General features: G+C 45.0%; 1 protein-coding gene across 3 annotated transcripts in view; it reads left to right on the top strand.

Annotated features, from left to right (window-relative positions):
• Positions 1–22,977, top strand: part of SLC37A3 (solute carrier family 37 member 3) — a 26,480-nt gene extending 3,503 nt beyond the window's left edge. For all 3 annotated transcript variants that reach the window (XM_062010981.1, XM_062010998.1, XM_062010992.1), the window contains exons 2-15: positions 581–757; positions 1,203–1,317; positions 4,425–4,517; positions 5,268–5,351; positions 6,518–6,663; positions 7,253–7,349; positions 8,419–8,503; positions 9,515–9,699; positions 13,103–13,244; positions 14,465–14,566; positions 16,453–16,500; positions 17,479–17,630; positions 19,728–19,793; positions 20,578–22,977. In XM_062010981.1, coding sequence (XP_061866965.1) covers positions 657–757; positions 1,203–1,317; positions 4,425–4,517; positions 5,268–5,351; positions 6,518–6,663; positions 7,253–7,349; positions 8,419–8,503; positions 9,515–9,699; positions 13,103–13,244; positions 14,465–14,566; positions 16,453–16,500; positions 17,479–17,630; positions 19,728–19,793; positions 20,578–20,670 — 1,509 coding nt within the window. In that variant the 5' untranslated portion in view covers positions 581–656 and the 3' untranslated portion in view covers positions 20,671–22,977. The remainder of the gene's footprint in view (positions 1–580; positions 758–1,202; positions 1,318–4,424; positions 4,518–5,267; positions 5,352–6,517; positions 6,664–7,252; positions 7,350–8,418; positions 8,504–9,514; positions 9,700–13,102; positions 13,245–14,464; positions 14,567–16,452; positions 16,501–17,478; positions 17,631–19,727; positions 19,794–20,577) is intronic.
• Positions 22,978–25,260: the final 2,283 nt, after the last annotated feature.

Genomic DNA, 25,260 nt, shown 5'->3' on the forward strand with positions numbered 1-25,260 from the left:
GAGCTGTAATGTAGGGCTTGGGAATGAGTAGGCAGGGAGCTTGGTCTGTTGGATTTCAGCACTGTACTCGCAGTTACTTACTTTTTTCCAGCTGTGCAACTCCACTCTGGCATATATTCTTTCTACAACATCTTAAAGAGGCAGTTAGATCCAAACCCATTCCCCATCAGTAACCAAATGTTGCTTTCTTGACTTTTTCACCAGTCTGTGGCCAGCCAGTTAGCAGTGGAAAGTTAGTTTATTTATGACCACTCTGTAGTGCACTGCATATGTAAATGGTGGAGGGTGATCTTTAACATGGACACACTGGAAGTTGGTGATGAGTGCCAAAACTGCTAGGATGGGGACAAAAAAGAAGTGGGTTGGAGGACAGCCATGAGAGTACTGGGAGACTTGGAAGTAAAAAGACACTCTTGGGCATAGAAGGTGTCAAGGAACGTGTACAGGTGATGAGATTAGTAGGAATGGTATAGAGTTATTCCTGCTGAATTCCAGCCACTTGGGGAATGCAGCTGTGTTTTATACGTGCTTTTTAATTCAAATATGTTTTCTCCTCTCTTTTTACCTTCTTCTGTTTAAGGGAGAAGAAAAAATGACCTAAGTACCATCTAGACTTTGTGGCCAAGGGCAGGAGCAGGGGTAGGGCTGCCAGGAGGATGGCTTTGCCTGGAAGCTTGCGGAGGCAGCCTGCAAACAGAGGCCTTGTGTCCCATTTCACCCACCATCATGTCGTCGTGTTCCTGCTGACTTTCTTCAGGTAGGTTGAGTGTATCTCTACAGAGAGCTGTTCATCTCACTGAGTTTAGGGAGGTGAGAGCATGTCTGAAGAAGGCAGGGAAAGAGTCTTAACCTTTGGCTGTGAGTCTGGAAAGCAAACACAAATGAGGAAGGAAGAAAACCCTGATGCTCAGCACTCATGTAACGTCTGTTCTGACTGATGGAGCATGCTGTCACTGCTTCTAGGTCCTGTTTTTTGAAAGTAAAAGAGGAGCTCCTATCCAGTCAAGACTCTATTTCACAGCTCCCCACAAAAATCAGTGTGTCTACCCGTAGTGTGGAGTTTCTGGTGCTGGCTGCTATCTCCAAAACTCCCTACTGTGCTCCCAGCTTACACAGCATCTATCTGTATTTTGAGTCTTGCCTTTTCCCACTTGACCTCCAGAGAAGATTTGACCAAACTGTTCTTGTGTGTTTTCCGGCAGTTATTCCCTGCTCCATGCTTCCAGAAAGACGTTCAGTAATGTCAAAGTCAGCATCTCCAGCCAATGGACTCCCTCCTGCCTTAACAGCACAGCCCCTGAGCTCCGGCCATATGAGGTAAGACCACAAGGGACAGGCAAGTGCAAAGGGTGCATAACTTCCAGTATGCTGAGCTTGTAGTGCTGATGAAGCCTCTTTAATTGTCCATCTGGGACACTTCTCAGAATGTGAGTGGCATCTCCAGGTGTCTCAGTTGTAGTTGTCTGGACCATTGGGTGATGGTGAAATCTTTTCTAGTGGTCCTCAGAGGGAAACATCTCAAGAAGTTAGTGTTGCAATGGAAATGGGAGCCCCAGGAAAGTCTCTGTGATAAGCCAGGAACATAGAGGTGAGAGAGGAGGAGGAAAGAGGCTCCCTACCCCTGAAGTGTCAGAGGCGATAAAGGAGAGCACTTAGTGGGATTACAGAGATCTCTCTAAAACCTTGTCTGGGGCTTTAGCCGACATATATTTATGGTATTAAAAGGATATCCAAAGTAGGAGAGAAGAAAGCTATCTGAAACTGCTAGCTCCATACCCTAAATTGGTACTGAAGAATGATGTTTTGTCTTGCATCTAGAAGGTCTGATTTTCAAAAATGCTGAACATCAGTACACGTTGTCTTGTGAAATCCTAGCTTCAGTGAAAGCAGTGGGAGTTCTGGCAGTATTTGCTTGCAGAAAAAGAACTCATACAGTGCTTGCACCTCACAAAGGGGAATGCCAGAACTACTTCCTGGCTCCTACCTGTAGTCCTTTTAGAGACATTCTTGTTTTTAGCAGTGGCTTATCCTGATGCTTTTGAGAAGTGAAAGAAATCTCTCATTAACAGCTTGGTTGCAGGCCGTGAGATCTATTAGAGCAAGGAGTTCCGAGTCAGTTGCTTGGGTGTTGCGGGCTGCCCAGAGGGGTTGTGGAGTCTCCTTCTCTGGAGACATTCCAAACCCACCTGGATGAGTTCCTGTGTGACCTACTCTAGGTGGTCCTGCTCTGGTAGGGGGGCTGGACTAGATGATCTTTTGAGATTCCTCCCAACCCTTAAAATTCTGTGATTTGAAGATGTGACTGAGGGATGATAAATGCTGACCTGTTTGTGATAAGTGAAAGCAGCAAATCAGGCCTGTAATTTGTTAAAGATTTTGTAGTTTGGCAAAAAGGGGTGAGCATCTCAGGGATGCTAAAATAAGCTAAAAGATGTTTGAATGACAGTCAAGAAATGAATTATAAACAGATAGAGTATTTTGGAAGCTATTTTGATTATTTTTTTTCATATATAGATGATGTGGTTTTTGCTGGATGTTGATGTATATGTCTGATGAATCAAAAAGATCAAAATGGTCCATTTGGTAGCAATTTAGTCAGTAAAATGTGTTTTGGGAAAGTGACAGAACAGATTAAGGACAGAAACAGAAAAATCATGTGCCATCAGTTTTGAACTTTAGTATATCTTTTTAACTACAGTTAGTCTTTATTTTTATACTTCAAAATAGGTTTTTTAAAGTGTAATGAAATGTTTTGCAATTGTTTTGTGAGTAGGCCTTAGTAAAATTTTATTAGAAGGACAACTTTAGGTGTGTACTTATCAGCCTTTAAATTGTGAGTTCTGCAGAGGTTGTTTAATGGATTTAAGGCTAATGACAAAATATTTGATTCTCTTATCTCTATAAGGTTTTTAGTAGCTTGTGGACCTCCAGGGATCTCTGGTTCAAAGTTGAAAGCTGATGGTGTAAGTAGGTATTGGTGGCCTCAAGTGCCAGAAGGTACTTTTTGAGAGATTTACTAGTTTTCTTGGACATATGAGGCTTAAGTGGAAGCTGTGTTAATAGGCCTTACATCTTTTAAACTAAGTGGATGTGTAATTAGTGTTGTGTGTACAGGATGCTCTCCTGGAGAGGCAGAATCAAACTAAGAGTGATGATATGTGAGTTGGACACATCCATAGGTCAAGTTTGAGTGGGGTTTATTTGCTTTCCATTGGGCTCGTGACAGGGAGAGAAGAAAACTTTTTCCTGATTAACTTTTATTCATTTTTCAAGTCATCTTCAAAGTTTGCTATTTTCAGCTCATGTCACTAATCTTAAGTTTGAGGACAATTGAGTCTTTTTCCCTTTTTGTTTTTAATCATATTGAAGGTAAGATGAAACTCAGAGTAAGCATGAAAAACAACTACATTAGTGACTGGAGTTCATTGTTTCCAGCCAGTCTGTTTCTTTCCTGTGTTCTTTTTGTGTTCTTTTCTGTTTGTGGTGTGTCATTTCTTATTATGGTTGCTGCCACAAATACTTCAAGGGAATTATTCATTTAGTGAAGACAGCAAGATAGGTACAGACAAGACACTGCACATAAAACAGAATATACCTGTATTGTATTATTCATTAAGATACTCATCAGTGTTTCTGTGTAGGAAGCTAACAGTTGCGTGCTTGTTAGAAGTAGGGTATGTTTTGCCAGTCATTTGTCTTGATCCAGGTGAAATGAGTATTTCTCATTTCTGGTTTGCTAGCTTGCGCTTCAGAAGTGAAATGAATCAGCAGTGGACATTTTCAGTAGTAGATAATGCCAGAATTGTCCTTTATTTGATAATTAAGGTGTTGGAGGAATGAGAGGTTGCTGGGGGCAGAATCACAGAATGGAAGGGACCTTTAGAGATCATCTAGTCCAAACCCCCTGCCAAAGCAGGTCCTCCTAGATCAGGACACACACACACACATACGTGTCCAGGCAGATTTTGAAAACCTCCAAGGAAGGAGACTCCACACTCTCCCTGGGCAGCCTGTGCCAGGGCACCCTCACCTAAACAGTAAAATAGGTTTTTCTTATGTTTAAATGGAACTTTTTGTGTTCCAACTTCATCCCATTATCCCTTGTCCTGTCACTAGATACAACAGAAAAAATGATGCCCCAACCTCCTGACATGAACCATTCAGATATCTGTGAATATTAATAAGATTCCCCCCCCAGTCTCTTCTTCTCCAGACTAAACAGCCCCAAGTCCTGCAGCCTTTCCTCATAAGGAAGATGTTTCAATCCCCTGATCACCTTGGTGGCCCTGCACTGGACTCTCTCCAGAAGTTCCCTGTCCCTCTTGAGCAGAGGCTGTTCTGCCTTGGAGTTGGGGTTTCCATTGAGAAATAGTAGAATGAGCTGTGCCTCTCCTTGTTTACCTTTTAAAATTTTCTCTCTGTAGCTCTGGAACAGCAGTCATTTATTTCCAAATGCAGAAGAAGCAACTCTCTTCTTGGGAACACTGGACACCATCTTTTTGTTTTCCTATGCTATGGTGAGTAAAACTAACCCAAAGCTGCTGAGCTTTGGTTGAATCTTATTGAATCATAGAATCATTTTGGTTGGGAAAGACCTTTAAGATCATCAAGCCCAACCACTAACTCACACTGCCAAGCCTATCACTAAACCATATCTCTCAGCACCTCATCTCTGTGTCTTTTGACTATGTCCAGGATGGTGACTCCACCACCTCCCTGGGCAGCCTGTTCCAATGTTTAGGGAGAACTTTAATAACCCTCTTGGTAAAAATGTCCAATCTCCCCTTGTGCAACTTGAATCCGTTTGATACCATATTGTAATGATCACCTCCATATTTGTAGGGCATGAACAGGATCTTCTTCTTGGGCATGCCTAGCACTAGTGCAGTTAAAAAGCTTAGTTCAGGAGCAGATTTTCTTCCTTCAATTTCTGTTAGTTCTGCCTGTGCCTGTCACCCGTGTGAAGATGCTTGTTAACGAATGCAGGAGAAATACTGTCGCTTCAGAATTTCTCACTCCCCTGTCACCAATGGGTGGGAGGGCTGGTTCTGTCTCTCCAAGAGTTCTGAATTTTTTAAAAACCAAGAAATTTAATGTGCAACTCTGAGCAGGGTTTCTTTGGTGACAGAAGTAGTGGTTAGAATCAAACTGTAAGCTGGTAAAAATAACGATGTTTGGATCAGCTTGACCATTCTACATCATTTAAATTCTTGCAGGTAACAGATGCACATCTAGTGGCTTTATTTAATGCTCTGTTTTGTTTTTAGGGTCTCTTTGTCAGTGGCATAGTTGGGGACCGCCTGAACTTACGCTGGGTTTTGTCTTTTGGCATGTGTTCCTCTGCTCTGGTGGTAAGTTAGGACATGCTAGTGTGATTTAGAAATTCCTCTTAGGGTTTCTGGATAGGATTTTACTTCAAGGGAGAAGTTTCTGTGTGAATCTGCCCATGAGCTGTAGCTGTACCTCACTGCTCTCAACAGCTTGCATGTAAAACTTTGTTCTGGATGCACTTATTGCATTGTCTAAAGTGTAATGCTACGCTCGATGACTCACCTCTTCCTGAAATCTATTTATGGATGCTTTGTCAGAAGGAAATTCCTAAGATTGAGGCACTGTCTAGAGGCTTGATGAACAGCTTTTGTACAAGATTTGGACTTCCTGGGACTGTTTGGTATTGTAACTTTTTTCCCAGCTGACATATCTTGTCACCCAATGTATCTTGCTTCCTAACTCAGTCTTTACTCCCTCTAAATGACATGTTTACAATACTAAAGCATTTGTTGACTTATTTTCTAGTTCCTGGGAGGGCATGTGCCAAAAAAGCATGTCTGGTTAAAACAAAAGGGTACTTTAAGTCCAAGCCACTGCAGACAACTGTGAATCGGTTTTATCTCATTGGGGTTTCCTGGTTATTAAAGTAGCGGTAAGATGTGTGGAGTGCCTCTGATTTACCCAGCGGCTACAAACCCCCCTACAGCCTGTTGTGCGCTGCAAACAATGACCACAAACATGCATCAAGCGCAGCGTGCCACAAAGTGTGTTTATTTTGGCTAGTTTGGGTTAGAGCTCTTGGTAATTTGAGACCTCACTGTAGTATTTATGTTATACTTTGCTAAGATAAATGGCTGCTGATGGTTTTGTGTTTTCCGAGAGCCTTGTGCATTCAGATGTTGGTATAAGAGCAGATCAAGACCTTTCTGTAGTTTAGTGGTGTTGCTGAAAGTGTTTGTCTTTTTCCCTCCTCTCCTGTCATAGCTCTGCTGTTTGTGTAGATAAAAGTCTTTCAGAGTGGAAGTGCCGTGACAGCACATTTGTCTCTGGAGTTGTTTGGGCTCTGGGGTCAGTGCTGTGCTGGCTCAGCAGAGGGTGCTACTAGTCCTGAGCTTGCTCTTAAACAATGCCAGGCTTGCCTCTGGCCTGGCCGCTGTGAGGGACCTTCCCCCCAAAATGTGTGTTTAGTTTCTGCTTTGTTTTCAGCAGGCTTTCTTCTCTGAATGTTTTTGTTCTCCCCCGCCAGGTATTCTTCTTTGGCACGCTCACAGAATGGTTGCATTTCTACAACAAATGGTTCTACTGCTGTCTCTGGGTTGTGAATGGCTTGCTGCAGTCTACCGGTTGGCCCTGTGTGGTTGCTGTCATGGGCAATTGGTTTGGAAAAGCTGGGTATGTTGAGTTTTCTTCAGCGAGCCACTTACTGACCTGCTGAGTAATAGATAGAACTGAAAGCCTCAAACCAAAAAGGCCAACAATTGGGTCAGAATTAAAGTTCCATGGGATGAAATATGCCTTACTTGTTGTTACTACAGGAGGGGTGTTTTGAGCCATGAACAGTTTGGTGTGAATACAGTTGTGTGTGTTAAGGCACAGATTCAAACTTCCAAAGTCCTGTAGCTCAGAGTGGCTGAATTTGAATTTTCATGCCACCAGAAAACCTGCCTCTGCCTGCTTACCACTGGAGAGGCTGAATAGAAAGTGACTTTAGGTTCAACTCTGTCACTTTGGGGTGCTGCAGATGAGCTCCAGCCATAGTTTGTAACATTCAGCTCATCTCTGCTGTAACACAGGTGTTTCAGGATACAACATCCTTCATTTATCTATATGGTACCCCCAAGTTGTTCTGTGTTTTAAGTAACCTTTGGAAGTGGACTGGGAGCGTTCTGTAACTTGAAGGTTAAGTTCACTTGAATGTTACATCTTTGTCTTGCTCCTAATGTCACCCATCAACTTTGTCAATTTTTTCCCCCTTCTGCAGGAGAGGGTTTGTGTTTGGCCTCTGGAGTGCCTGTGCATCTGTGGGAAATATCCTTGGGGCGTTCCTTGCCTCCTGTGTTCTCAAATACGGCTATGAGGTAGGTGTTGATGTCTGGCTTCTGGCTAGGACTACATGTCTGGATTGTGAAAGACTAGTTTCTTTTCCTGGCTCTGAGAGATAACAGGCTCAAAGTCTAGTTTCATCTTCCTGAACTTTGTGGTAGCAAACAGCAAGTAAAATAAAAATGAAGTGTCTTTCCTGATCTTCCCAAGTTGGGAGAAACGAACCTGAGACTTCTCTGTTAATGTGACTGAGTTACTGAGGAGCTCTAGTGTCACAGTACACCCTCTTCTGATTTGGGTGGCTGAAGTGCTCTTCAGAGTCATCCATCACAGATTCTCACTTAATTGAACTCATTGTGTAGTGGTGAGGTTGTGACAGGCATGGAGCTGTAGCTTCTCTTGACTGGACAGAGGCCAGATACACTGTAACACAGCAGGCAGGCAGGCAACTGAGTACAGGGAATGTTGTGAGGCAGCACATCTTGCACAACCTGACCTATGAGGACAGGTTAACAGAGCTGAGCTTGTCACTCTGGAGATGAGGAGGCTTAGGGTACCAAACAGCAGCCTTCCAAAGCCGATGAGAAGTCAGAGTCAGACTTTCCAGGGGTAAACAGCAGTGGGTATAAAATGAAGCAGCGATAGTTCCATCTGGATGCTTAGAAAACTATTTCACTATGAAGTTAGTTAAGCATGGGAACAAGGGTCAGGTCCTAGAAGATCTGTCTTTAGAGGATTTCCAGACGTGATTGAACAAAACCATGAGCAACCTGGTCTGAATTTGATGTTTGATCCTTCTTGGAGCAGTCCCTTCAAATATATCTGAATCTGTGGTTGTGTTGGGGGAGCTCCTTCCTCACTGCCATCACCTTGGGGCATTGAAGCAGCTGTTCGAGTGCAGTCATTCAGCCTTGACAGAACCAAGTCTGTTCAGGAGATGCAGAGATCCCTTGGTTCCAAGTTTCACGGATGTGGTCTGGGCTGTTGTAGCTATGTTTTACTCTCTGACAAAGTTGGAATGTAAAGAAAGCCTCGTTAGTCAGGGAAGCCTATGTGACTGAAAGGGTTTTTTAAAAAAATCACCTTTTCTTTCTTTCCCTTCAGTATGCTTTCCTGGTGACTGCCTCAGTACAGTTTGCTGGAGGAGTCATTGTCTTCTTTGGGCTCCTGACATCACCGAAGGAAGTGGGTAAGTAAAGAGAGCTGTAGCATTTTGGTCCCTTCATGGCAAGCAGATCTGAAGCTTTCCATGTAGTACTACAGGTGCCACTCATTCTGACAGCGCTTGTCCTTGGGGCTCTTATGAAATGGAGTTGCTCTTCAGTGTATTTAATGGAGCAAATGCTTTGCTGGCTGAGATCACACAAAATGCCACTGTGCATCATGGGTATAGGGTCTGCATACTTCAAAAAGCAAAATAAAACAGCCTGGCGTCTAACATCTTCATTATGATGCACCCAGTTATTGGTTTTTCTTCACCTGGAAAATCAGTATTCTTTTAAAGCAGCAGTAGGCAAAGTGGTAACTGGCTAGTGTAGGGGGAAACTGTGACAAGCCTTGACTGTGCTGTGTGTGGGAAGAGAAAGAACTTTTTGCCTGCAAGTCTCCTGCAGCTGGTTAAATAACTGTCAGGTTGGAAATGGTCCTCCTCAGAGAAGATGCTAGGCAAGCCAACAAAAGAACTTTTGGGCTTTGACAGGTCCATGGAGAAGTTTTCCCAGGTGCCTGCAAAGGCTAGAAATTTTGTAGCACTAAAGCTACCATAAAGAGTGCTTGTAAGAGCACTCAGCAGCCCAGAAAGCGCAGTGCAGTTCCTACGGCTGTCTGAGTGACAGCTGGTACCAAGGGAAACGGAACCCTGGAGCCAGGTCTGAGGATCCCAGCCACTAAATAAGGGGGGAAATGCACTAATTTGTTGTGTCTTCCAACTAATGGCCAGACACTCAGAAACAGACAAAGCCGACGCCAGGATCAGACAGAATACTTTCAAGAGCGCTAGAAGACAAAGGGTAGAAACTGGCGACACTGCAGAACACCATCTAGAAGAGTTTCTAAGCCAAAGGAGGATGGAGGTATGGGAGAGCAAGAGAATTACCACAAGGGAGAATTGCTTAAAAGAAGTGAGCATAGCTTTAGAGTGGGGAGAGGGTGAGCAGGCCGTGGTCTGTGTTTCCTGTTGCATATCCCTTGTACCACTCAGGCCTCCCGGAGCTTGGAGCAGATGAGGACAGCAGTGCTGAGGAAGATGCCAACAGGCCTTTAATGGGCGACGATGACGCAGACGATGACGACAACCGGAATTACTCCATTCAGGCAACTGACACCGACAGCCAGCCGAAGGCCATTGGCTTTTTCCAGGCTTGTTGCCTTCCGGGTGTAGTACTGGTGAGGACACGGGTTCTTGAGTGAGATCTGACTTGTGTTGCTGAACATAAAGCTGACTTCTTGTTATCAACATTTCACAGAATCATAGAATCTTAAGGGTTGGGAGGGACCTTGAAAGATCATCTAGCCCAACCCCCCTGCCAGAGCAGGACCACCTAGAGTAGATCACACAGGAACTTGTCCAGGTGGGTTTTGAATGTCCTCAGAGAAGGAGACTCAATAACTCATCTGAGCAGCCTGTTTCAGGGCTCCCTCACCCTCACAGTGAAGAAATTCTTCCTTGTATTTCTTTGGAACCTCTTGTGTTCCAGCTTACACCCATTGCCCCTTGTCCTATCACTGGACATCATTGAGAAGAGCCTGAGTTTTGTTGATATCATTATTACTATGCTGACTATGTATTGTAGTTGCTGACATTTGACTTTTCACGCTCTTAAAACATTGAAGTTGGGACTGTTACCCTTGTGCGCATGGATTACAATACTGTCTGGGTATGTGGTTGGATGTTGCTCTTCCCATTGAACTCCTGCTTCTTTTTAATTTTTTTTTTATTTTTAGAATGGGAGGGGTTAGAAGGGACCTTTAGAGATCGTCTAGTCCAACCCCTCTGCAGAAGCAGGTCCACCTAAGTCCATCAGGTCACATAGGAACACATCCAGGCAGGTCTTCAAGACCTCCAAGGAAGGAGACTCCACACCCTCCCTGGGCAGCCTGTGCCAGGGCTCCCTCACTTGAACAGTGAAATAGGTTTTTCCTTATGTTTAAATGGAACTTTTTTGTGTTCCAGCTTCATCCCGTTACCCCTTGTCCTGTCACTAGACACAACAGAAAAAGGGATGCCCCAACCTCCTGACACCCACCATTTAGTGCATGTAAAGAGTCAGCTAAGGACAACAGAGATCCTGCCCTTTGCTGCTGAATTAGGGAGTGAGGCTATGAGCAGAAGTGGCTGTAGGGTGCTTTCTTGGTAAGGGAGCTACACTACTCAGAGGAAGGTGAGTCTCCCTTCTAGCTGAGCTTTGCACAAAGCTCTCTGGCACTGATAGTGAGGTTTGTTTTTTTTACTTGCCTTAAAGCAGAAAGCTGGCCTGAAAAGCTTTAATCGGTGTGATATTACATGCGGCAAAGTAGGCGTTTTTGTAATAAACAACTGGAAACAAGGCCCAGTGATGTAGTTTCCACATATCCTCATCCCGTCCCTTGGGTGACAGCTTGTACTTCTGCATCAGCAGCATTACCCAATTCCTGGATTTGGTTCAGCTGCAAAATTAATCTGCCATTGAAAAACAATGTTAACTTCCCGTGTAAGTGGGCTGCATGCCTCCTGAACACTAGAACCAGCCCAAGAAAGAGGGCAGGTTGGCTGGCTCAGCATACACTGTCTGGATTTGATCATGAAGCAGAACTACAGAACAAACAGTGTTGGCAGATACCTTTAATGAGGAAAGCAGTTGGTGCTTGTGGTTAAAGCAACATAGAATCACAGAATCCCAGAATGATGGGGTTTGGAAGGGACATCAAGAGATTATCTAGTCCAATCCCTCTGCTAAACCTAGGTCAGGTCACACAGGAACGCATCCAGATGAGTTTGAAAACCTCCAGAGGAGGAGACTCCACATCCTCCTTGGGCAGCCTGTGCCAGCGATCCCTCGCCTGAACAACAAAGAAGTTTTTCCTTATGTTTAAGTGGAATGTTGTGTTGCAGTTTTTGTTCCTTACCCCTTATCCTGCCCCTGGACACTATGGAAAAAAGTGTCAGCCCTTAAATCTAAAACGGCTGGGTGAATTGTCAGTGTGGAGTAGCCACACGTAAGTGCTGGATAGCCACAATTGTGGTGGCAAGACTTTGGTTGAGGGGTGGCAAAAGAAAGTAATACCCATCTTGGGTTATTCCCTAATATGGCTAAATGCCATATAAACTATGGCTTGGGTTTGGTGGTGCTAAGAATGGGCTGACATACAAAGAACCTTTAGGCAAAATTTCTTAGTGATGAGGCTGCCTGAACTGATGTCTGACTTTTTACATTGGACAGGAGAGTAAGGAGAAGATACAGTACTACTGCTGCTGCTGTTTCTGTACTTGGGATTTTGAGGACATGTTGTGTGGATTCACCCAGCAACATGAACACCTCTGAGTCTGTGGATTTTATCTGATCTCAGATCAGTGCATAACCAAACCAGGACACTGTCACATCAGAGAGAGAACAAATACCAAGAGAGCCTCCAAAGCCTTGTTGAGATTCTACAAAGGCTTCATTTGACATGCTTTCCCTGTAGTTCCTCTTTTCTCTTGCTGAGTGATATGCTGGAAGAGTTTTAGTACAGACAGCTTTCCCCTGAGCCTCTAGAAATTCCATGTTTAATCGCTCAGACAATCTGTTAGACAGTTCCTAAGCATGTTGTAATAGGTATTTTTTTTTTGTACAGTGCACTTTTCACACCCAGAGGCAGGTGTGGCAGAGATTAGTTTGCATCCTGGAAGAGTGAAAAAGCAGTAAACACAGTGAAAAAGGAGATTATCTCCTGAAATAATACAAATTCAAAAGAGGTGATTTTATGGAGTTTCATGTATAAAAAGATCTGCTTTTTGAAATTCCAAGACAAGTATGTTCATTCGGGTATACACACAGCCTCAAAAGCTGTGATTCTCTTTTTTTTTGGCTTCAGCCTTGTCACCTTATCCTTCATACCTCTTCAGATATGGGTTCCTTGAGCTGCCACGTCAGTGTTTGTCAGGAGACCTTACTGAAAGAGTGTGCATGGTGGGCCACCAACCCCAGGGAGCAAATCTTTGCCACACACATGAGAGCTCTAAAGAAATCTCCCACTAGCTACTTGAGAACGTGAGCCTAAAAGCAGCCAAAAGCAGGAGGCTGTCTCAGCTATTGGGGCTAGAGCATGTGCTTAGCTTTGGCCAAACCTTTCCTCTTGTATTCTGGAATACCTGCCTGGGGATTCTGAAGGAAGCTTTCTCTCTGGTGTTGTGTGTAAATGAGCTGCAAAAAGTAGCAGAGAGGAACTACTTCACATAACTTTTCTCAGCATGATGCACATTTGACTAAATCTCAAGCTTGTTTCATGTCACGTGGTTGTCTCCCCTCTCTTCAGAAGGTGAATTAAATTTCCTTCATTTTTTGTAGCCTAGTGTTGTTTCCTCTCAAGGTAACACTTTTAACCCATTGCATTCAGTGAAAAGGGAAAAGGCCCCTTCTTGACAGTTATTTTTGTATTCCTGGGTTTCCTTTGCTGTTCAGCATTAAGCTTTTATAATGCTGCCTTAGGTGAAATGCAGAAGTACTGCCACCTGAAAGCTTTAACTAGATACTAAGCTTTAAGGGAAGAAGTAGACACACAGTTTCCATTTCTCAAGTGCTAACTCCTGCCGGCCCTCTCTTGGTTGCAGTACTCTTTGGCTTACGCCTGCTTGAAACTGGTGAATTACTCTTTCTTCTTCTGGCTGCCCTTCTACCTCAGCAACAACTTTGGATGGAAAGAAGCAGAAGCTGACCAGCTCTCCATCTGGTATGATGTGGGAGGAATTATAGGTGAGTGAACAGGTGAATGCCATCTTCTTGCAGTTGCCTTGCTTGCATTTGAAGGCAAAGACAGCAGATGCATTTCAGAGCAGTCATGGTCAGTGAAATCTTGCTGTTTCCTGAATACATGAGAAGTCTGATTATCTATGTGGCTGCTTAGATGTTTTTTTTTTTCCTCAAACATGGGGTATGTGAGCCCCCTAAAGAGTTTACATATCATTTAAAAGGCACTGTTGAACTATTGGAGATTATCCCCAGCAGTCATTTTTCTTTAGTCTCTAGGATTTTCTTGAAAAGTGCTGTGTACAAAATGGTGTCCCTGCTGCTTGCCACTTCCTTTCTGACAGGTAGCCTTAAGGGAGAGTTTAGATCTGGGCTTACTGGGTTCTGTACTGTATTTGTAAGAGCAGACTCAGTGCAGATCTCAACAGAGCAGGCACAACCGTGTTATGTTCAGAAATAAAATGTAATTGCACTTTTTTCTGCTGGCTGCAAAATCTGACCTTGTTCCTCCAGAATAAAGAACATATTGTATATGTGTTTAGACTTTCACTCTTCTGTGCTCAGTTTCTTGCTTTATTACCTTGTTCAGTTAGTTTTCCTAGAATAGACATCCTTGTTTTGGTGTGTTCAGGGTCAATTTTTTTTTCCTCTGTGGCCTTTTCTATGTCAGGCTTTCTCAACATTCTAGTTTTTACCAGAAGAGCAGTTCTTACAGGGGTAGCAATGATACATAAGGCGATTTTTATCAGCTATTGGCATTAGTTGCAATTAGCTGCACCCCCTCTAAGTAGGTGGGACAGCAAGGAATGCGAGGCCCCTGTGTGCTAATGCTTTCCCTGTGAAAAACAACTGCCTTTTCCTGCACTTTATGTTACAGAAACCAGCCACAGTGTTAAGATTGCTTACATCCAGAGTGGTGGTGGTCCTAGATTGGACAGGAGAAGGAAAAGGAAAGCAGGAGTATTCACTAGTTGTGTGCCAGGAAAAAAAGAAAAAGGGCAATAAATTCCTGGGAAAGCAGGATGAGTAGTTTACCCTGCTCTGTCTGAGCCACTTAAGTTTAGTGTTGTCGCTGTGTCTGGGGCAGTAAGGGCCAGAGACTTAGTCTTCAGGATTTTAGAGACAATGCCTGTTGATGAAAGGGCAAGAGGCCACTGCCCTCAGACGAATGAGTTTTGTTCAAGCTGTCAGCATACCAAGCCTGATGATGATATATTTTTTTGCAGGTGGGACTATCCAAGGGTTGATTTCTGATGTGTTGCAGAAGAGAGCCCCAGTGCTAGCCATTAGCCTGCTCTTTGCTGTAGGCTCCCTTTTTGGATACAGCCGTGAGTATGCTTTTGCTGTGCTGTTGCCAGCAGGTTCATGTGGTACTTCTTAGAACCAGAGGACAACTTGTTCTAGTAATTCTGATCTTGAAACTGCTTCTGAATCATGATGGTGCCCTTCAGTCTATTTTGCATGAAGTGTGACCCTGCACAGAAAGAAATGTCCTCTGCTTAGAGAGGTGGGAGGGAAGTAGCTGAGTGGTTGGATTTCCCTGTACTGGTGAGTTACAATACTGATCCTTCTCCAGTGCCAGTGAGATTTTTGGCATTGTCATTGTACCAACGCCACAACTGGCAGAGCAGCAAATCTCAGGCGAATCCCTATAGCAAGAGGAGAGAGAGACAGATTTGTGCTGGAGTGTATATGTACTACAAAGAGGCAAAAGCTCTTTGACTTCACCACTTACTGTTCTGCAAGTGATGAAATTGAAGGGTTTCTGCCTCTTTTATAATCTAGTTCTTGGTGATTGGTTGTTGAAAGGAGCTTGTCAGGAAAACCGAGTGGAAGGAGACAAGCAGATCTCATTTCTGTGAAACATCTATGAAGCTGTTCTACAGGTTACAGTTTTGTGTCTTCAGACACAGTACCACAGGGGTACCAGAGTGCTTTAACTCACTGGGATGTCATTTCACTCCTCTGTGTCTTCCTCCAAAATGAGGTGGTGATACACACTGGCTTTTATAGAGCACTTGGAGATCTGTGGACAGAAACTGCTGCCAGAGCTGGACATGAATGGTAAACTCCACCTTTCAGAAGCGTGCTGGCTTGCTCAGACAGTCTCAAAGTATGGTCATTAAGGTATCATCATGAAATAGCGAGGATTGGGTTTGGTGGAGTTTTGCAGGCTCTTGTGCTGAGCACTTTCAGAAGTGAATTGGAAGCAAATATAAAGTTACTACTGATGGAATTTGAAGTTTCTTCTAGACAGCAGAGCAGCCAGAAGTCCAAGTGTCATGCTTAGCTCTGTCCAGACAAGTGGTACAAAGTTACTGCAGTGAGGTAGTTAGATTTCCATCAGCCAAGCCAGGAAACCTTTTCATGCTCATAGTGTGTTGCACGTAGAAGCGTAACAATGGCCCAAGACAATGTGAAGAGGGCTGCGACTTGCCTTGTGGGTAACTGGCCATGTGTGGGTGCGGAGTTGAAGCAGTGGGTAAGGAATTTGGGTGATGCCTGGAAGCGAGGTGTCAGGGAAAACAGGATCTGAAGAGTACTGGGGGTCTGTAGGGGAAATCCATCTGCCTGTCCATGGTTGTGGTGCTGTTCCTGGAAAGGCAGGCAGAGGCTGTAGGTAGCCAAGCGTGACTGTGTGAGGAGCAGCGAGGATATGAGGGTCGGCGTTGTGTGTCTTAATGTGCTGCGTGGCTCAGGCAGTTGCTGGGTGGCTACCTCCACATCTAAGCTCAGTGGTTTGAAACAGATCTAGGAAAATTCAGAATGAGTGGAAGGGTGATTCAAGTGCTGAATACTTTATGGTGGGAGACACTGAGTCTGATTTTCCTCAGAGAGACAGAGAGGAGGAGGCTCTTAATGTTCAAACGGATTCAGAAGGAGGGTAAATGCAAGCTCTGTCTCATAGAAAGAAGCACAATCTAGAGCCAGGCAAATCTGATGCTGAAATAGGTCAGAAAATGTTAATGGCAAAGGTTTCTTTTCTACTCTAAAGTGCTCTTGGGAAACTTCTGGATCTTCAGTCTCTAAATGCCTTTGCAGTAAGGCTGATGTCTTCAGAAGTCTCTAATCAAATAGAAGTTACTGTTGTCTCAGTGTAAGTACTTGAACAGACAGTTCAACCTGGAGCTCGCATACTTCTTTCTGATCCTAAATCAGTGGCTTTCTCAAGTTCATTTGTTTTCTTTACACTTATCTGGTCTTTCTCTTTCAGGTTCTCCAAACAGCAAACCTATCAATGCTGTGATCATGGCAATAACAGGTATCTTGTCAAATGCCATTGTTACGCTAACAGACATATTATGCATTGCAGAAAAATCAGTAACAGCAGCCTCAGGTGGTGGTAATGCACTTGTGTGTGCTGCCATTTCTGCTATTTTTTCAAAAACACTAAAAGCTGGGGCCCAAGTTCTGGTACCTTTGGAAGACAGCTGTAGGAAAACTGCCTTCCAGATGGAGGTGTAGATTATAGGCTGTATAGAATAATGGCTCGGAACTAAGAAGGAGTCTGCCTTGGCTCAGTATGATCAGGATGGATTTATGCCAAAATACCTAGCAGTGATCTGGCATCTGAGGAAGTGTATATATAGATGGCTAAGTCATGAGCTGCAGCTCAAATTTGAGGGTATTTGTCTGCCAGAACCTCAAATGCCTTGTGTACTGCTAGAGGTCGCAAGCTTTGTGTGCTACCAGACATACTGTTCTGTGTTATGGAATTAAGATTAGCCTGCATGAATAGAGCCTTTCTTTTCAAACACTCCTACTTCAGAACTCTCTGTCCTCTTGAGTTTTTTCCCCTTCCATCTCCTTCACCAGTCCCTGCAGACTGAGGCAGTAGCATGGGGGTATACTGCTCCAAAGTAGAAATGTGTCTTGGTCTGCTTCCTTTTGAGGGTTTGTGTGTGCATGCCCTTCAAAAGTAGCATTTTGGGTGCAGTTTGGTGTGTCCCAACTTCTTGCAGAATGTACCCCAACTAATCACCTCGGGTGTGCTGTTGCATGAATGTGTGGTTGTTTGCAGTTTCTGTGTGCTTACTGCAGGCACACAAGGTTTGCTGTGGCCGTGTGCTTCAGCTGTGAGGGTGCACTTCTACCTACATTTAACCCGTGATCACTGTGTCTAGAACTTAATCCCTTTCCTGAGCTTTACATGGTAGAAATTCTGTGTTTTGAAGATGTTCTGCTGAGAATCTGCCCTCGTGTGTGTTTTGCACCAAGACTGTGTTCTTGGCACTTGCAGGATTTTTCATTGGAGGCCCTTCTAACATGATCAGCTCTGCAATTTCTGCTGACCTGGGACGCCAGGATCTGGTGAGAGGCAGCAGTGAGGCTCTGGCAACAGTCACTGGAATCGTGGATGGAACTGGCAGTATTGGTGCTGCGGTGGGCCAGGTGAGGCTGCCAAAGGGAAACAGGGGTGTGGGGAAGGAGGTAGAGAGTCTGTTGTGATTGAAGATGTTAGCTCTTTCCTCAATCCAAAGGTGCATGGACAAGAGTGAGAGAGAGAAAGAAAAAGTTGGCGTGTTTTCTAAAGATACTTTTTTAAGAAACAGCCAAGGGAACATGTGTGAAGCTTCCAGTGCAAGCAGTTTAATTAAGAACTAAACCAAGTATTCATAGTGCTAGTTCTGACACTCTCATAATTCAAATGAATTTTAGAGACTTTCATCTCCCAAACTCCAGAAAAATACCCACCCCAAGTAAAGGTCAGCTTCACAAAGAGTGAAAGTAAAAGATTTTTAGGTTTATTTGGGGTTTCTTTTTGATCAAAGGTAATAGCAAACCTTTGCATATGGGGAGTAAAATGAGAAAAGCTGTTACGAATCAGGTGATGTCATTTAATGTTTACAAATATGTAAACGGCAGGTGATGGGAGGATGGAGCCAGGCTCTTCTCAGTGATGTCCAGTGGTAGGACAAGGGGCAATGGGGACAAGCTGGAACATAAGAGGTTCCAAAGAAACACAAGGAAACTATTCTTCACTGTGAGGGTGATGGAGCACTGGAACAGGCTGCCCAGATGGGTTGTTGAGTCTCCTTCTCTGGGGACATTCAAAACCAACCTGGATGAGTTCCCGTGTGACCTACTCTAGGAGATCCTACTCTGGCAGGGGTGTTGGACTAGATCTTTTAAGGTTCCTTCCAACCCTTAAGAGTCTGTGATTCTGTTAATGTTACAGTGTTTATAAAGCAATGCACAATGTGCTCTTACTTGTGGTTCCCCCTTTTACCTCCGGATGTCTTTTGCACCTTGTAAATCCAGCACCACTTGCTTTGATAGTCCTTACAGAACACTGACAGAGATCTGAAGACTAGACTGTTGCAGAAGGGAAGCTGACAGTGTGCTCCCCACTGGGGACATGCTTTCTTCTCAGATACAAGCGTTAGCTATGTGGAAGAACACCAGTGGTGCTTTGGGGATGGGAGGATTTAGTAGAAAGATCGGAGCCAGTTCTATTGCAGGCATCCTCTAGTGCTGGCTGGCAAAATACCAAGGTGGCAAGGCACGGCGTACAAGTTTGTGTTCTGGAAAGGGATTTGGCTTTGTACTTGCCACTGATGGCCTGATAGATGTAATCATCTGGCCTCTGTTTTGTAGAGAAAATGCTGCTTAGCTCCATTAAACAGAACTGCAAGTGCTTTGTGGACATTTGGAAGCACTGTTACACTCAGCCTCCCTCTTGCATTGTCTGCAGTGTTTCTGTCTTCCCCTACACGTACCATTCAAACCTGGGGCATCAGAAAAACTGGGTCTTTAGTTCTGAAAAACTCCACCTGCCTCCCGTTCTGGTTCTATTTCAGCAGAGACAGCCATGACGTCATTCTAGGGGGGGTGGGGACAAGAGCAAACGCACCATGAACATGATAGAAACTCAGATCCTGTTTTGTGCAAATTACACCCAGAGTAGTGAAGAGGGAGGCCCTTGTACAGCATCTGAATATAAATTTGCTAATGGGCAATGTGTTTTCTTTTGTAGCCTGTGTAGTCCTGCTGGACTGAGACTGAGACTATGGTTCGGAAGAGACTGTAGTCTCGAGTGTCTTGCCTACGAGGAAGGGTTAAGTAGTTAGTGGTTGCATGGCTCTTGAAAACACATCCTGTGTAATTTATAAGGCATTCTAGAGCTTTTAGTTCTTCTGAGAGTACTTACATCCACTTACATCCCAGCTTTCTCTGCAAAAACCTTGCATTCAGTGGAGTCAATTTGTCATCCTTTGAAACTGTAGTTCAGTTCTGTCTTTATGCTGCTGTGAGTTACTGTAAAGCTTCAGGACGGCGTCTCTGCTTTGCTGAGACCGTGGGTTTTGTACAGAAGGGCTGCTGTCCTGAGTCATCTCTTCTGACACGAAAAGATCAGCTGGAAGGTTTTGTGATCAGCTCTGTGTGGAGTGGTAACAGCCCACAAATGCTAGAAAACGAAAGAATGATGCCTGAGAGTGATGCTTATCTTCCCAGTTTGAATCATTTTTATTTCCCCTCTCTTTTTAGTATCTAGTGTCTTTGATCCAGGACAACCTGGGATGGATGTGGGTTTTCTATTTCTTTATTCTAATGGTAAGAAATCTTTTTTTTTAATCCTTTGTCAAAGTTCAGTTTGCAGTAGAAAAAGTTTCTGAGAACCCAAAAGTCATGGCTTAGACATGCAGCCTGTTTCTGCATCAGCTACGAACGCTGAGGCCATTCTCCAAGTGTATCTGTGGTCTGCCTTTGCCTCAGGGTGTCAAAAGCAACTGGGTTCTTTTTGGACCCTTTAAAGTCAACATTGACCAACAGGAACTGAGATTGTGGCAGAGGCACAAAAATACGTGCCTTAAAACACCTGTATGCTTTTCCTAAAGCTCACATTGCCTGCCTGACTTCCAAGGCAAGACTTTTTTCTCCTTCCTCTCCATGATACATAGTTCCTAACGCTTTCAGGGAGCTGAAGTTAAGCTGCTTGTTTGTTAGCCCTTGAAGGTGAGTGGAAGGAGTGATGAAGATCTTGAAACTAAAATGAAAATGCCTCACCCTGGTATATATATATATAATGCCCACTGGGGGTGACAAGTGCTCAGGCCCCAATCTCCTCAGCGCTGCCACAGCGGTGGATGCTGAACAGTTCACCTGTTGAAAGTGCTGGGGATTGTCTTTGCATCTGTGCTGACAAGGCAAAAGCCACCTTCGTGAGCAGCAGAGGTGAAGAGCTCATCTTCTTTATGAAGAGCTCAATCCTTCCCCCTGCTGTGTGGCCCTTTGTCGTGGCTTTTCCCAGCCCTTGTCCTGGGGAGGCCATGAGGGGAGTGGGGCACAGGGTGGCTGCAGCAGTGGCTGATTGTCCTGCGTGTGCTGCTTTTCACAGACGAGTTCGACGATCCTCTTCATTTCACCGTTGATAGTGAGGGAGGTGAGATTGCTGCTGCACGAGCGGCGCCTGCGAGCGCTGGCGCAGTGACTCCCGCTTGCCTCTGGAAAGACTTGGCTCCACAGACCCGACGGCTGGGACACTAACCAGAGCTCTTCCAGACTTGTCTTTTACATCCTCCAGGTTTGGACTAACTCAGAATGGCTCTGCAAGAACTCATTGAGCTGCCTTTGGTCAGCTCAGTAGTAAAGCACCAAATACCCGTCCTGAGACCGGCCGCATTGTGGAGCTTGACCTGAGCTTGACAATCCCCTGGGCTGGTGGATCGTCCCTCCCTAGCAGCCTCCCCAGTGGCAGTGGTTCGCTCTGGGGGCTTCTCTTGGGCGGCCTCACTGCTGCACCCTTTCTTATTTATTTCTGGATGTCCTGACCAAAGGTCGACTGTTTCAAACTGACAGTGGAGAGGCTGTCTTGCAAGGGATTTTGATGCTGGTGAAATCATCCAGTGCATTTCATGGGTAGTCCAAGTTGACTGTCACTTTAGCTTTTAAAAAGGGCAAACAGAGTTCTTTGGGATTTGTTCTGTCCGGCTGTTTAGAAAAGGAAGATGTTGCTAAACCTCTTGCACAGACAGACCTCTGCTATCCCCACCTATTAACTGTCACATGTTCCAGTAGAGTCACATGGAGAAGTTACCTCCACACTTGTTTTTAGCATTTTTTAATAATAATGTTACTAATCTCTGGGAAATGAGATTTTGGTTTTTAACTATTTAAGCAGACAAATAGCGTGCAATACTTTACTGTGATCCCTGACAATAAGCCTTAATAGATCCTTTGTGTCTTAAAGGATCCTTGAACGGCTTCTGGGATCACTAATGGGACACAAATACTTTCACTACTGCTTTATTATTTGAACTCTGATCAATACTGACCAAAATGGGGCTATTGAGTGACCCTTTGAAGGAAGCTGGTGTCACTGGTTTCATAATTGCTCATCTCCAGCAAAGGAGAGTGGAATTAAAGAAATTGGAAGGGGCCTGGCTGCTCTCAGTCGTGGGCTTCCCGGCAAGGGCTGGGGTGCACTCGTGGGATGGCATCAGGGAGCAAGTGCTGCTCTCTTCTCCCGTGCTCCTCTGCCTGTGGCTGTACACAGGGACCTTGGGCTCCAGGGTCTGTAAAGCTTGAGCTGTGTCTTGAAAGCGAAACATAGATGAAAGTCAGCTCTAAAACCACACGTGGCTCCACGGAGTCGGGTGGTATTTGAGTGTTCAGGGTGACCGACTGACACCTCTGACAGTTGATGATGTTAATGGGATCATCAGGTAACTTCTCAACAAGTTGTTTTCTGCTTTTGCCCTGGGATGTTTCCTTGTCATAGATATGTGTCAACCAGCAGAACTCCTGATCCTCTGCTCTGTCTGACCAGCCGGTGATGCCTGGACGGGGGGTTGAGGGGCAGGAAGGTTCTTGGAGCTGACAGTCTGGAACTTTTGAAAGGGGAAAAGTTGCCTTTTTAAAGCATACAGTGATTTTGTTTTTTACTTTTAAATCTATGAATGTCAGTTTTTAGTCATGTGTTGATTGTAACGAGTGGAACGTCTATCAGTGCCTTACGGTTTTACTGTATCGAAGGGTTTCTTGGTGATTGCTGCTTCTGCAGGGACGGCTCTGTGCACAGCTCAGTCACTCCATTTTACACTCTTTTTTTAGTCTCTTTTACTGTCTTGGTGGAGGTGATTCTTGTGTTTTTTGCTAGCCCTTGAAAAACTTCAGTGCTTGGGAAAATGATACCGGGAAGCTGATGAGGGACCTGAATCCTGTTCTTGTCTCTTCTCATTCCCATTCTGATTTTTTGCCTGTATAATTAGAGCAGGAGACTGAGAATCTATCATCCTGTTCTCAGAATTATGCCCTGGGGTTAGTGTTCACATCCCAAGCTACTCATTAGCCTCTGTACAAACAGAAGCAAAACTCCCTGAAATTTCCTTCCCAAATTGATGGTGGCACCGTTTTGCCCCAGCCACGGCGTCTGAGAATCTGTGGTTTCAAATTCCAACCTGGATGAGCTCTTTGGCAGCCGTCTGGGCGCTGGGGTGAGCTCCCGATGAAAGGTGGGGTGGGAACGGGCCGTGACCAGGGATGGGGAAGGAGAGGCAGGCCCCTGGAACAAATGGCTTCCTGTGAACAGGCCTGGCCCCTCTGGAGGAGGCTGGGCCACCATCCCTTAGCGAGGCAGGCCCGTGGCTGCGGGATTGCTGCGGGGTTCTCTTCGGTGGTTGTTGTCCTCCTGGGTTTTTGGTTGTTTCTGTGTGTTTCCTCAAGGTGCTCGGGTGGAGAAAAGTTTTCAATCCGGTCCTGTTCAAACTGACTCGTGAATAAACTTACTTTGACCTGATTCTGAGCTCATCCTTCGGTGTGCTTTGTCCCCCTCTTCTCGGGGCGATTCTGCTGGCTGTCCTCTTCCTCATCAGTGCAGGCCTCACTCTAACAGCTGCTTTTCACTCAGCTTCTGTGAGGATCTGAACCCTGACTAATGCTGAAACCAAACCCTCATCCCAGCCTCAAAGGGGACCATGTCCCACATGCTATAGTTTGGCACTCCTCCTCATCAGGCTCATGAGCAGCTTTGTGAGACTCCCCTAACAGAGATGCCCATAAGGGCGTAATTAATAGGTCTCAAATAAAGAAGCCAGAACCTATACTCGGTTTTATTTACTTGTTGATCTGCGTGCAGAGGTCAGGTGTTCTTCCCTTGAAATTAAGCATGCCATGTGGTTGCTGGCCCTGCTGTGCCTCCTCTCCTGGGGCTTGTTTCCTTCCACGCAAATCCACACCTACACTTAACTGTGTTTAAATGGACACAGCGGGGAACTTTGTAATATTGTGTTTGTGGTTTATAGTTTACCTTAAATTTGGAGTTGAGCACGGTACTGAGTTGCTTGAGTATTCAATCTCCTTAGCCCACGTGCTTTGGTCCCTCGATTCCACATAGTTTAGTGGTGCTATTCCCCAAGAAAAGCAACTATTTGCATTTTTACTGCTTTTCTGACACTTTTTTTCCCCATTCACAAGAAACTTTCCAGCCTACACTGGAAGTGCTCTAGGGAGTAGAGCATGGGTTGAGTATCTGTTTGAAAATGCTGATAGTAGCAGTCCCCATCCTCATTGCTATGACTGCAGCCTCCAGAGCCCCCCATCTGGGCAAGCAGAAGGGTAGGAATGGCTTCACTTCAGAGCAACAGGAGCTGCATTAGGAGCTAATCCCTGGGCATGTGGTTGTAGGACAGTCTCTCTGACCGACCAGGCTGTTGTGCCTCAGCCCTGTAACAATGCTCCATGTCACAGAAGGTCCTTGCAGCAGATGCCCTATGAGCAGTGCTGCTGCATCCTGGTGTTCTCAGCAGTCTGGAACCCCAGGGTGTGGAGAGAGGCCTGTCTGGTGGCATTGGCACAGTGCTTCCCTCTCAATGGGGGAGGAACTGGGATTCTGCTCCTGGTGCTGGGCAGCCTTTACAGAGCATATGGGCTTCCTGTCCTCACTAAACCTGAAAGAGCAGCTTTCCCTTCTTCAGGAAAGTGGGAGGAGGAGCAGTAGCATGTTTTAAGTGTTATTGTTTTCTCCCTGAGGTGAAAGGAGACAGCATCTATTTTGAGAGAGTCCCAGAGCTCTCACCAGTAAAGGGTAGCTCTTCAGGGATGCCTCAGACCCACCACCAATCAGTTACCCCTGTGTGATTTTGCTCTGTCCAGCAGTGGTTAAAGTGCTCTGCCAAACCTCTTTGCAATTTCTGCCCCCTTCTTTTCTAACTGCAAGTGCCTACAGGGATGTTTGGGGGTTCTCTATTGCCAAGGTTTTCTAAGGCACAGCATGCCCACCTTCCTACATCTCTGTTAACCCTTATCTAACCCTTTTAGTAAACAGCCTACTGTTCAATGGGGTTGAGTCAGGAGTGTGTGAGCTTACAGGCCCATGGAAAAAGCATCTGGGCTCTATTAAAGCCTTTCCTAAATGAGAGTGGCTTAGATGAATATTTACAGTAATGCAAAGAAGAAGAATTTGGGCAATTGCTGTGATTGGTGGTTCTGTGCTGGTGAACAATGTCTGTGTTTATGTGGAACCCAGGAGTTTTTCCTCAAATGTCTTCCTTTGACCACCTCTGCAACAGTGTGCAGGTGAAACCCCAAGCAATGGGCAAAGCCAAATGTGTACTGGTGGGGCAGACTGGGGAGAGCTTGGTGACTCTCTTGTTAGGTTTAAAATTACTGTCAGGAGAAGGAAAATTTCTCTCTACTGGGATTACAGAAGCCCAGGTAATCTGAGGACAATTTATCTTGGTTTTGAAATAGTTTCTAAAGTGGCAGATGATAGTTGATTGACCTCCAGGTGAGCTGGTGAAGTCTGTATCCAGAACAAACTGTTCCTGCTCAGTTGTGAAGGACAGAAGATCCACACACCACCATGTCCTGTCCTTGTGGGCTGCATAAGCAGCAGCAGCAGCATCCAGAGCGTGCCAGTCGAATGATGACAGATGTGCTGTTCAAATCTTTCCTTACAATGTGGTAAGCAAAGTATTGGGGGTTTGGGATGGGTTGGTGTCTCTGGGCTCTTGGTTTCTGAGAGGAACTCAGAGATCTCCTGCACCCAGACAGCTGCATCCTCCCTTTTTTCCTGTTTTTC

The sequence above is a fragment of the Colius striatus genome, chromosome 1 (genome assembly GCF_028858725.1).
Source record: "Colius striatus isolate bColStr4 chromosome 1, bColStr4.1.hap1, whole genome shotgun sequence".
NCBI lineage: Eukaryota > Metazoa > Chordata > Aves > Coliiformes > Coliidae > Colius > Colius striatus.